The following is a 12,807-nucleotide window of genomic DNA, read 5'->3' as shown; positions in this document are numbered from 1 at the left end:
CCTCTTTTTCATGGGATAGCTTAGCCTCTTCTGGCCATCATGTGGGACATCTTAAGAGAATTGACAGGGACCTCAACCCTGAGGTGCTGATCCTCTTCCAGGAGACACACACAAATGTTCCTGAGCGATCTGGCATAGTCACTGCTTGATCATTAGATTCCACTTATAGTTTGAAGAGGCCCTATGCATGCTATGTCCTTCTTCCCCTGCCCCACCCAATTCAATCCTGCTGGTTAAACCAGGAGCTTGAGAGCCCCAAGCCTCAGACCTGGAGCCACTGCTTGGACTGCTGCATTACCACAACCTACCACCTCTCTGCGCCACAGTCCCCCTTCTATGAAGAGTAGTATAGGGTATGTACATGTATAAGGTAGGCTCTAGAAACAGTGGCTCAGGCAGTGGCAGGTTCCTGTCCTCACCTGAGGTGAGGCCTGCTGTCACCATCCTGTTTGGTGGCCTTCTGGGACCTGGAATGGGAGCTGCCCACCCTGGTGCACTTGGTAGCACTTCCTGTGTTGGTCTGTATTTGCTGTCACTTATGGAATCTGTCTACTTAATTATGTGGGCTAGCAGCCTGGCCAGGTCTCTGCAGTACCCACCCCCAAGTCATGTCACATACCACCCAGCTACTCCACCCTGCCCAGCCCATTCTGCTCTACCCTGGCAACTTGGTATCTATGTAGTAGGTGGCCATACTTCCTCAGTCGTTATATAGGGATGGCCTGCATGGTGGGCAATAAGAAGATGGTCCAGCCTGTGATGCTGTCTTTACAGAATGAAGTACGTGACAGATGTTGGCATCCTGCAGCGCCATGTATCCCGGCACAATCACCGAAATGAAGATGAGGAGAACACCCTCTCTGTGGACTGTACACGGATCTCCTTTGAATATGAGTATCCTTGTAGCCCAGGCCTTCAGGCTTCAGGTAGCATCACTATCTCCAGTGTTTTGCTCAGCAGGTGTTGTTTGCTTAGTCACTGGGTGGGGCCCCTGCCTACTTCCCTTTGTTATTACTCACTTGGTTGTAAAATGAAACTGTTGCATGTTCCACCATTAGTTCTTCCCCTCTAGATCCCAGATCCTACTTCCCTTATGGCATATTTGGTAGCCACAGAACTGTGTGGGTTGTGGGGGAAGCCACGAAGAGTTGAGGTAGAGGACAGCAACTCTTGGGATCCCAGAGTTGGGAGGAAGGGAATGGCAGTGAAGACAGGATACTCCAAGAATCCAGAGAAGTGGTGGCAGGGTGCCAGCATGACCATGGAAAGCAGGCAGTGCCATCATGAGTCCTGGGGAGGAGAAGCCTGTGATGAGGACCATCCACAGTCACAACCATGCTTAGGGGACCATAAATGGTAAAGGGTGAATTCAAAAAGAGGGTTGAGGGTGGAGGCTTCTTGGTTGGTGTCCTGATGGAGTGCTCTTAGAAAGGATAGATGGTGGGTAGGCTGAGCTAGGTGGAGCAGGCAAGGGCAGAACAGAACAGGATGGCAGGCATTCTTCCATGTCCTATGTTGCCAACACTGTTCTTCATGACCACAATATAGGGCATTCAGAATCCCTGCACCTCAGTTTCTCCATCTATCAAAGTAGGATAATAGTGTGCCTCACATAGTCCTTGTACAGGTCAAAGAGCTCCAGGTTACCTTTATCCAGGCAGCCCCATACCTGGTTATGAATGCAAGCTTATCAAGGGAGGGCCCCATGAGCAGAGCAGGCCTCTGCTGAGAATTGTGAGAAGGACCATACACTGACAAGGTTGTGAGTCATTGTGCATCTTCAGGTGGGTAGCAGGCAGTGGGTAACCACCTATATTCCTTGACTTCGGACTCAGCCTCCGCCTGGTGCTTTACCAGCACTGGTCTCTCCACGACAGCCTGTGCAACACCAGCTACACTGCAGCCAGGTTCAAGCTGTGGTCTGTGCACGGGCAAAAACGACTCCAGGAGTTCCTTGCAGACATGGGGTAAGTGACTGCTTTGGTCTGCTGCCCTCCACCTTGCCTACTTCCCCGTGGAAAAAGCCCTCAGCTTTGTTGTTACTCACAAAATGTAACATGAAAATGTTGTAAAATGAAGCTGTTGCATGTTCCACCATTAGTTCTTCCCCTCTAGATCCCAGAATGTTCAGCATGTTCTAGGACATCCCTCAATGACTTGTATGATGACCCCATTACAGTCTTCTTTCCATACTGTTGGGGTGTTAACAGTCTCATTCATATGCCTTGGGCTTGTTCATTCCAGGCTTCCTCTAAAACAGGTGAAGCAGAAGTTTCAGTCCATGGACATCTCCTTGAAGGAAAATTTGCGGGAAATGATTGAAGAGTCTGCAAATAAATTTGGGTAAACATTTTTTTTTCCTTGATTAAGCTTGTTTAAAGTTATGGCTTCTGTGGAAAAACAGAGAGGACCGTTTGTAACAAGTAAGATAGATAGAATCAGCATTTCTTAAATCTCATATTTAGTTATCTTCTTCATTCTGTCACTTGGTTCCCATTTTTTATATATTTTGTTATACGAAATGCATCTTTTGGTGGTTTGATTTCTTTTTCTTTATTTATTTTTTTAATAATAAAGACTTCACTCTGACTGATTTAATTTCACAGATTTGAACTAATTTCAAATAAATACTGCTGAGTTCTGTCTAACTCCATGAAAATATTTCCTATGATAAACAAAACAGAATTCTTTTTGTTGTTGCTATTCTTATTGTTTGGGTTTTTTTGTTGTTGTTGTTTTGTTTTTTGTTTTTTGTTTTTTTTTTTGGTACCAGGGATTGAACCCTGAGACTCTTAACCACTGAGCCACATCCCCAGCCCTTTTTTATATTTCATTAGAGACAGGGTCTTGCTGAGTTGCTCAGGGGCATTGCTAAGTTGCTAAGGCTGGGTTTGAACTTGCCATCTTCTAGCCTCCCGAGTTGCTGGGATTACAAGTGTACACCACTGCACCCAGCAACAGAATTTTTTACTACCAAAAATAAAGCTAGGGCTTTTGCTTTAGCCATACTTCTGAAATAATGCAAAAATAACCCTAAGAATGTACAAATGAGTATGATCTGAATCTGGCCATTCCTGAAGTGTTCAATTCTCTTTGGGTTAAAAATATATCTTCTGGGGCTGGGGATGTGGCTCAAGCGGTAGGGCGCTCACCTGGCATGCGTGCGGCCCGGGTTCAATCCTCAGCACGACATACAAACAAAGATGTTGTGTTCACCGAAAACTAAAAAATAAATATTAAATATATATATCTCTTCTTAAAGTGCCCATGACGTTTAGGAGCCTTAAATTCTGAGGCTGTGGTACAGATCTGTGAGATTAACCAGATCCCTCTTCACTAGAAATAGGAAACAGGCCACTAGAGCCATGTCCAGGTGAGCTTTTTTTGCCAAACCAGGTCCTGAGTACCATTGAAACCTTTGTGTCTGAGTCCTCGAGCCCCAGCCAGCTCCCAGCACATATGCTAGGGCATTAGAAATGACCCTGTCTGTACCATTGGCCCAACAGCTACTTATTGCTTTGCCCTAGGTAGCCAAACAGCTGTGGATGAGGTACTCACCTGCTCTGTGCTGCAAGGCTGGCATGTGTGGATATTCTGACCCACCTCATCCTCTGAGCAGAGTGGTCATGATAAGAACAATAATAAGGACTTTTGAGAGATATCAGGTCTTCTGCTAGTCTGGCTGTGAGAGCTTGGCTACCACTTGTGGGTGACAGCCACATTGCTTCCTCCCTTGACAGGATGAAGGACATGCGTGTGCAGACTTTCAGCATCCATTTTGGGTTCAAGCATAAGTTCCTTGCCAGTGATGTGGTCTTTGCCACCATGTCTCTGATGGAGAGCCCTGAAAAGGACAGCTCAGGGACGGACCACTTCATCCAGGCTCTGGACAGTCTCTCCAGGTAGTAGATGTGACCAGAGGCTCCTGTTGCCTTGTGGGATGTCTCCAGTTAGTCCTCAAGTTCCAACTGTACAGGGATGCCTATAAGGTCCCCCTACAAGGGATCCCACAGGCAAAAGAGAGACTTTGTCCTGCAGAAACTTCAAGTGTGAGTTGGAATCACAATCAATGGAGTGGGGTGCCACAATCATGCTGCCTACACAGTTTTTTGTCACTTTATAAATCCTTTTCTTTTTTTTTTTTTTTTTTTTTTTTGAATTTAACTTTTTTCATCTTCTTTATCTATTAAGACATTGCTGTATTTATTCGCTTTGTGTTTCTTCTTGAATAAGTCTTCATTTATCATTTGTTATTATTTTATTTCTAATCCTCACTTCTGAGATGACCTCTATTAGTTTTCCATGTCTTCTAGCATCCTATGAAACAGAACATACCAGTTTTGATCTGTTTTTAAGGCATGTCTTTCTAGTATACTTTCACTGTCCAGAGGGATGTTATTCTGCCTCTTATTCTTTTATTTATTTATTTATTTATTTTCTCTTGTATTGACTTTGAGGGTTTTGATCTCTATTTGCAAATTTCATTCCCCTAACTTTTTAGGAAGAGGCATGATTCAGATAGCTTTTCTAACTTCAGAGAGCTGATTTTGTGCAATGGTAAAAAATAGGGGGTCCTGCTTTCTGGGATTTCCTGGGTCTTCTCACTAACATACTTTTTTTAAACATAGTATTATTGAGATATAATTCATGTACCAAACAATTCACCCATTTAAAGTATATGATGTATCTAAAAATAATAATAATAATAAAGTGTATGATGTGACGACTTTTAGTATAAAGTACATCCATAACCACTGTCTAATGTTAGACTATTTTCATTGTCCCCAAAAGAAATGTCACAGCACTTAGCTCTCACCTCCCAAATCTCCCATCCCTCCCAGGCATAAGCAATCACTTTCATAGATTTGTTATTCTGGTCATTTTGTATAAATGGAATTATACAATGCATAGTCCTTTGTCTCTGACTTCTTTCAGGGTTCATCCATGGTATAGCTTATATTGGTAATTCATGCCTTTAATTGTAGATAATATTTCAATGAATGGATATCGTTTACCAGTTCATTAGTTGATAGACATATGGTTTGTTTCCACCAGTTTTTGTGTAGTCATGTTTTCATTTCTCTTAGTTACATGTCTAAGGATGGAATTGCTAAATTACATGGTTATTCTAGGTTTAACCTCTTGAGAAATTTCCACAGTGGCTCTCTCTACCCTTTTACATTCCCAGCAGCAGTATATGAGGGTTCTGATTTCTCCATATGTTCCCCAACTTGTTATTGTCTGTGGTTTGGATTATAGCCATCCTAGTGAGCATGAAGAAGTATCTTACTTGATTTTTATTTGCATTTCCTTTATCGCTAATAATGTTGAACATCTTTTCATGTTGGTCTATCATGTTTGGAGATTTGTTTGTTAGAGTACTTTACCTATTTTTAAATTATATATTTGTCTTTTTATTATTGAATTATGAAAGTTATTTTACCTGTACTAAATACAAGTCCTTTAGCAGGTATATAATTTGCAAATATTTTTCTTATCCTGTGGGTTAACTTTTCACTTTAATAGTGTCCTTTGAATCACAGGTTTTAAATTTTGATGATGTCTAGATTATTTGTTTTTTTCCCTTTGTTTCTTATGCTTTTGGTGGCATAACTAAGAAACTATTGCCTAATAGAAGAATACAAAGATTTCACACTGTTTTAAAAATTTTGTGGTTTTAGCTCTTATATTAGATGTCTGATTTATTTGAGGTTATGTTTTGTGTTTGGTGTAATGAAGAGATCTAACTTAATTCCTTTGCATATGGGCATCCTCTTGTCCCAGCACTGTTTGTTGAAAAAATGATTTGTTCTCCCTTTGAATTATTTTAACATCTGTGTGGAAAATCAACTAGTTCGCCATAAATGTGAGGATTTATTTCTAGATTCTCAGTTTGCTTCCAACATCCATGTCTATCCTAAAAAGTATCACATTTTGATTTGATTACTGTAGCTTTGTGGCAGAGTTTGAAACTGGAAAATGAAAGTGTATGTACCAATTTTCCCTTTTTTGAGATTGTGTTGACTAGATTGGTAACTTGAATTTCCATATAAATATTTGGACAACCTTGCCAATTCTTGGAAAGAATATTTAATCTGTAGATCAATTTTGTGATTATTGCCATGATAGCAGAGTATGAACTTTATATGTTTAAAATTAAACTTATTCCTAAATATTTGGACTTCTTTTTCTTCATTTTTAGTTTACTTATTGTTATTATGTAGACATACAACTTATTTTTGTACATTTTTAAGTTTTCATTTTGAGACAGGGTCTTCCTAAGGTGGCCTGGAATATTCCACATTGAGAATGACATTGAAAATTGTCGTTCTTTCAAGCACCAGGCTCAGATTTTTCATTTTAGCCCTCTGGGGCCAGTGCTCAGAATAGCTGAATATGTACCTATTTTAAAAAGCTGTTAAGAGCAGTTATGAAATGCATATGGTAAGACGGTTCATGAGGGTAGTTGGTATAGAATTCTTAGATAGGGCATTGGACATTGTCTTTCTTTCATGTGCCAGACTTAGATTCTCAAGTGGTTTGATGTACTTTATATTCAGGAAGGGTATTGTGGAATCTTGGCTGACCTCTGAGTACCTGGCCTCCAGCTTTCTGGCCAGAAGGCATCACTTTATCTTGGTGGATTGGAAGTATCACACTTTGGGACTTCTGTCAGGCACAGCTTTGCTTGAGGGCCCTAAACAGAGGGTTCATTTCTTGTTCAGAAGGAAACTCTCCCTTTTTGGGAAGAAGAGTAAAAATCCATCTATTGGGCAGAAGGGTCTCCTGTCTTCCCCTCTAGCCCTTGCCCAAGCCTCCCCTCTGTCAAAGCCTTCCAGGTACCTTCCTCAGACCACCTTTTGTATGATCTTCAGTCTCCTAACTTCTGATGGCATCACCCTTTCTCACTTCCATTACAGTAGTTTATTCATTTTTTCCTTCCTTTTATGTGAAGGGGAACTCAGCAGGCAAAAAAGGCAAACTTTTATCCATAAAGCCCTTCTTGAGCCAGGAATCCAAGCAGTCTATTTGTGACTTGATATTTTACCAATAGGCAATACCCAAAGCAGTGTTTGCCCTATTTCAGGAGTAACCTGGACAAATTGTATCTTGGCTTGGAACTCGCCAAGAAGCAGCTAAGAGCCACCCAGCAGACCATCGCCAGCTGTCTCTGCACCAATCTTGTCATCTCTCAGGGGCCTTTCCTCTACTGCTCCCTTATGGAGGTTAGTCTTTCCTCAATGCATAGGTACTGGGCCATGCCTACTGATGGCCTCCAATGACTATCTCTCTCTCTCCCTCCCAGGGCACTCCAGATGTCATGTTATTCTCCAAGCCAGCATCTCTGAGCCTGCTCAGCAAACACCTGCTCAAGTCCTTTGTGTGTTCGGTAAGAATCTAGGCACATGGGGCCATGGGTGCAGGCATGCAGCTTGTTAAGCACTCTGGACTAGGTGTTAGATGGTGGCTAAGGTTACCTGTGGCTGTTCAGCAGCTGTGGGAGCTGGACTTGTCCCTTTTTCTGAGCTATATTTTTTTCAGCTGACCTCTAAAAACCTTCCAGTTTCCACAAGCTCTAATTTCATCACTCATTGTTCATGTGGATGAGTAGAGGAGCCCACACAGAGCAGTGGGGCAGGTCAGAAAATCATGGAATTGGTTGTAACACGGATTTGCTTTCCATTGAAAGTTTGTCTTCTAGGCTAACTTTCTGCATGTGAATTTGTCTTCTTTTGGCCTAACTTTGCTTTGATTTGGAACACATGCCTAACTTGGGTGATATTTAGGCAGAGATCCTTAAACAGCTAACATCAGGCTATCAGGCTCTTCCCAGGCATAATTGTAAAAAGGATGGTCCCAACACATTTCAGTAATCAAAGTCTTACTCTGCTTCAGGATGAGGGTTTACTCTGGGAGATATTCTAAACAAAATGTGTAATAGGAAGTTAAAATTCGCTCATGCCACTAAAATAATCTACAGAATAATTATATGAATGTTGGCTAGCCTTCAGTATCGATGGGTTCTGCCTCCTTGGATTCAACCAACCTTAGATCAAAAATATTTTGAAAGGGGTGTAGTTCAGTGGTAGAGCACTTGCCTAACCATGGATGAGGCCATGATTTGAGGCCATGGATGAGGCCCTGGATTTGACCCCTACCACTACAGAAAAACAAACAGAATGTGCAATGTATGTATGTATAATTTTTTGTTATTGTTTGGAAAAAAATTTTAGAATTTCAAAGATCAAAATTCATTCTTCACTGAGTACTATGCTGGATCCATGTAAGTGAAGTGATATGCATTGTTTTATAAGCAGTCTGTAGAGATATTTAAATACATAAGAAGACATGCATAGATTCTAAGCAAATACTGAACCATTTTATATAAGGGACTTGAGATCCTTGGGTTTTGGTATCCATGGAGGGCTCTGAAACCAATCCCCTGACTGAAATGACTATATGTCAAAAGGTGAACTAGAAGTAAAAAATGAGCTTTGAAATCCTCTAGGCTTGATTCAGATCTCAGTCTCCTTCATTTGTCAGTTGTGTGATGTGAAATGAATTATCGGATCTCTGAGCCTCTGTTTCCTCATCTGTAAAACAGTGAACAAATATGTACTTTACAGGATTCATTCAGTTATCAGCCATTGATTGAATAACCATTAGGCCCTATTTTCATAGAGTGGCCAACTGTCCCCATTCACATCCTGAGACTCCCCTTGATCCTGCACAAACCAGGGCAGTCGGTTACCTTGGTTGAAAGATAGGGTTAGTGTGGAAATGGCACTGAGATGACACTCAGAGTCTCTGTTCTGGGGGAATGCTAGTGTAGCAAGGGGACACAAGAGGAGTGAGGATGTTTTTGCCCCTGGTGATGGCTGCCCCTCTGAGCAGTTTCAGGTAGAGGCACATGCTACAGAGAGGAAGGAGCAGGATGAAGTGGGACTGTTGGACAAAGGGACATTCCTAGAGAAGGCAACAGGTGCAGCAGGACCTGAAGGAAGTGATGGGGCATATAGCAAGGGCAAAGCCCCTGTAAGGAACAAGCAGGGCACGTGGGATTGGGATGGTGGATAACAGGAGGCTGGAGCCAAAACATCAGGTGGGGACTCTGGCATGTCCTCTGGTGACAGGAGAGTCCCTATAGTTTCTGAGGAGTAGTCTGACACTGTTGGTACTCCTAAACCCTGAATGATATACTCTGCTCTGTGGTATCAGTGGCACCCTTGGGCCCACTATGCCTTGCCCACACTGTGAGGATGACCCTATCTTGGTGGGAAAGTAATCTTCAGGGCAGAACTATAAGGCTGGAGCTGGCTCTGAAACCAAACCTCTGAATGGAATGACTATGTCAAAAGATGAATTAGAGACAAAACTTGACTGAGGATGTCCTTGTCTCTACAGACAAAGAATCGACGCTGCAAGCTTTTGCCCCTGGTGATGGCTGCCCCTCTGAGCACAGAGCAGGGCACAGTGACGGTAGTAGGCATCCCCCCAGAGACCGACGGTTCTGACCGAAAAAAGTGAGTGGCTTCCTCTTGTCTTGGGTTGGTAGAGTTGGGGAGCCTTGGAGGTCTTGTCATGTTGGCCCATCAGCCTCACTGAATCAAGTGACATTTATCTTCCTACATCGGTCACAGTGGGCATAGATGGAAAGGGTCCCATTGCAAGAGGCCTTTTTTTCCCCACAGCTTTTTTGGACGGGCCTTTGAGAAAGCAGCAGAAAGCACCAGCTCCCGGACACTGCACAACCATTTTGACCTCTCAGGTGAGTGTCTCTGCCTTTTGGCCACACTTCCATCTGTCTCTGGAAAGAGGCACATTGACATTGCCAAAGGTGCCTGGCCAACAGCCTTCCTCTCCTCTTGAAACTAGCCCCAGGCAAAGCAGCTCCCAGTTGCTCTAGGGAGTTGGGAGCCCAGCTTTAGACTTACATTCCTGCCCTGAAGATCATTTTCCCACCAAATCAGGATCATCTTCCACAGTGTGGGCAAGAAACAGCAGGGTCTGTTACCTCTTTGAATGCCCTGTCTTCAAATCTAGTGATATTCTGAGATATGCTGGGTTTTAGATTTCACCATAGGAGTTTGGAGGAGCCCAAAATACTCCTTAGTACTTCTTTATATCCTAGAAAAGTCCTTTTTCTTATACCATCACCCCGTGTCCTTACAAGTCACTGTCCCAGGAGACCCAGTCTGTATTCAAATTCCCTGAACAGCCTCAGAACCTGCTTCCTTATGCCATAGCCGTCATGGCTGTGGTGCTGTGTAGTTTCAGTCTATTCTATGTAGCATGTGTTGTGGGAAAGGTTGTCTCCAGATGGCTTGCAAAATATCCTACCTCCTTTTTATAGGGAAGATTTGGGATTGAAAGCTGCCTGGTTTCCCCTGAGGTTTGGACAGCTGGAGAGGGGTATGGGGAATGAAGTGTAGCTAGTACCTGCTTTCGTGGGCTGGGCATGGGACTCCTGGGGTAGTGGCCTACAGCATGAACTGCTCCTAAAACCAGACCAGCCCTGTTCCAGAGCTCAGTGTTGCTCTTTGATCAGGATCCATGTGTTTAGCTGAATCTGATGGACCTTCAAGATTCAGGCAGTTTGTATTGTATCCCCTTCTTACAGAAGAGGACACTAAATCTGAGGCATAGGCAGAGTAGAGCAGGAGGCTTAGGTCTCCCACAACCCACTCTGGGGGAAGGCACCTGTGCTGGATGGGGTGGAAAGGCCCGTCCCTTTTCAGGTCTGTATTACTCTGAGTTGATACATCTCCTATGTCTCCTCTATAGCCTGTCATTGCTGATACCTAGCTGCCCAGAGGCTCTTCCCCACGGGCCATGGCTCTGGCCTTTCCCTAGTGCAGCCAGCAGGTCTAAGGATCAAATATAGTGAGATGGAGAAATGGAATCAAATAGTCTAGAATATTACAGGCCATGGAAGAGCCTATACAGTTTGGAATGTAGTAGAAGGCTGCTTAGGTCTAAGAGTGTCAGGAAGAGGGAGTTCACGTTTCTTGCCTTGTTTTTCTCACTCCTCCCTTCTCACAAGATGTTTTTCTTTCATTACTTAGTAATTGAGCTGAAGGCTGAGGATCGGAGCAAGTTCCTGGATGCCCTTGTCTCCCTGCTGTCCTGAGGTGAGCTGGGGGGAAGATTGGGGTCCTCAGGATGACCTGGCTTCCTGCCTTATCACAGCCCTGTCCTGAGTCCCAGCTTTGTCCTTCCTCAATGGAGTCTTTTACTTGGGTTTCAGATGGGTTTTTGAGAAGATTTGGGACCAATATATTTTTCCCAAGAATGCCTGTCCTTAGGCCGCCAGCAGGGCCACAATGGGGCATTTTTTAGGAACCTAATTTCATTAAATCCTGTTAATCTCTTCAGAAAGACCTGGCATTCACCCTCTGCTGACCACACCATAGGATTGGGCATTGCATGTGGGACACTTGGGACACACAAACTCTCTGGCTCTGCCCTCAGAGGCCACCTAGAGCCTCCTGCTCCCACAGCCTTCATGTCAGGCTCTGGGCTGGAGTCTAAAAAGCCAACTATCTGGGCTTTGGTGTACTCGATGTTTGAAAAAGCAAAGTTGTTGGCAGCTGCTCAGCTGCAAATTACAAAATGTCACGAGCCTTCACCAATGAATGGCTGTCCTAAGAGGCTCATTGTGAGCTACCAACAAGCCACTGTGACCCAAGATACCTCCCCAGCCAGGTTCTCCCTACTGTCCCACATACCACCTCTTTCTTGAAGGGCCTTTTGGGAAGTGGGGATAGGCAACCTTTTCTGTGTGACCATTTGTCATCCCAGAGCTTCTACAGTGAATACTCTTGCTAGCCCTAGGCTGGAGTCTATTGCTGTGGCAGATGACCCTGCCAAGGCTCTGATGTAGAGGGTCTCCTGAGACAAGTAGTCCTCTCTGCTCCCCCTATCCATGGTGAGCTGAAAAACACAGGGGACAGAGACCAGAATAGTATAGGGGGTCTCAGGGACCCTCTAGTCCATCACTCCGAGGGGCTTAAATGTACAGGACCATATTGGGGGAAAGGTTCTGGGTTCTCAGTGAGGTCTGTGTTATCTATCAGCAGTGACCTTGAGCCTGAGTGTATTTGGCTTCTTAGACAGTGAGTTGGGAGCATGAGTACCCGGCTCTTTAGTTGGGAGCAGAGGTGTAAGGTTACATGTGGGAGCTCTCAGGCAGTGGACCTGCATTGGAGGCAGACCTCTTCCTTGCAATCTGATATCAATCCTGCTGTGTGCATCCTGCTGGCCAGGCAGGGGTAAGGTGCCTAATGGGAGGTGGGAAAATGCAGCATGCTGAGGGATAAAGGGGGCAAGGGATGGGGAACTGGCCAGGCAAAGTAAGGAGAGAAGCCTCAGTAAGGTGCCATGGGGCCACCCTAGAAAGATAAACAGCTAAGTGGGGTCTTCCAAGAAAGAAAGTACTGGGGGCCCCCGAGGGCATTAGGGGCTCTCATGTGGACAGCTCAAATCCCAGCAGAGAATGATGGTACCTTGGTGGATCTGGGGTGGCCTTCTATCCTGGGGATACCTGCCCCTCACCCCTGGGGGTTGAGGCTGCTCAAAAGCAGCAGCCCAGCAAGCCAGAGGGAAGGCCTGGGAGGTTTGTTACATTTGATACATCAGACTTGTTTGAAACCTTTTTTTCCTTTTCTTTTCCAGAATTTGATTTCTTCAGAAATGACCTCCTTCTCCTTATTTATATTTAATTGGCTTTTATTTAGATTTTAAGTTATGGGTATAGTTTGAGATGCAGGGATAGTGGCTTTTAATGGAATAAAATACTTATTTTAA

General features: G+C 44.0%; 1 protein-coding gene across 3 annotated transcripts in view; it reads left to right on the top strand.

The window, feature by feature from the left end:
- The window catches only part of CDC45 (cell division cycle 45), a 31,605-nt gene extending 18,798 nt beyond the window's left edge, over positions 1–12,807 (top strand). The window contains exons 10-19 of one of the 3 annotated variants that reach the window (XM_081287831.1): positions 775–894; positions 1,836–1,967; positions 2,245–2,343; positions 3,741–3,902; positions 7,088–7,226; positions 7,307–7,390; positions 9,406–9,524; positions 9,693–9,769; positions 11,067–11,132; positions 12,676–12,807. In XM_081287831.1, the coding sequence (XP_081143957.1) occupies positions 775–894; positions 1,836–1,967; positions 2,245–2,343; positions 3,741–3,902; positions 7,088–7,226; positions 7,307–7,390; positions 9,406–9,524; positions 9,693–9,769; positions 11,067–11,131 (997 nt within the window). In that variant the 3' untranslated portion in view covers position 11,132; positions 12,676–12,807. Of the gene's footprint in view, positions 1–774; positions 895–1,835; positions 1,968–2,244; positions 2,344–3,740; positions 3,903–7,087; positions 7,227–7,306; positions 7,391–8,234; positions 8,285–9,405; positions 9,525–9,692; positions 9,770–11,066; positions 11,133–12,675 lie in introns of those variants that run through there. The other 2 variants (XR_014021237.1, XM_081287832.1) reach the window with 2 other exon arrangements.

Source organism: Spermophilus citellus (genome assembly GCF_964194105.1).
Source record: "Spermophilus citellus genome assembly, chromosome: 3".
Classification (NCBI taxonomy): domain Eukaryota; kingdom Metazoa; phylum Chordata; class Mammalia; order Rodentia; family Sciuridae; genus Spermophilus; species Spermophilus citellus.
This window is presented reverse-complemented; position numbering and strand designations above follow the sequence as displayed.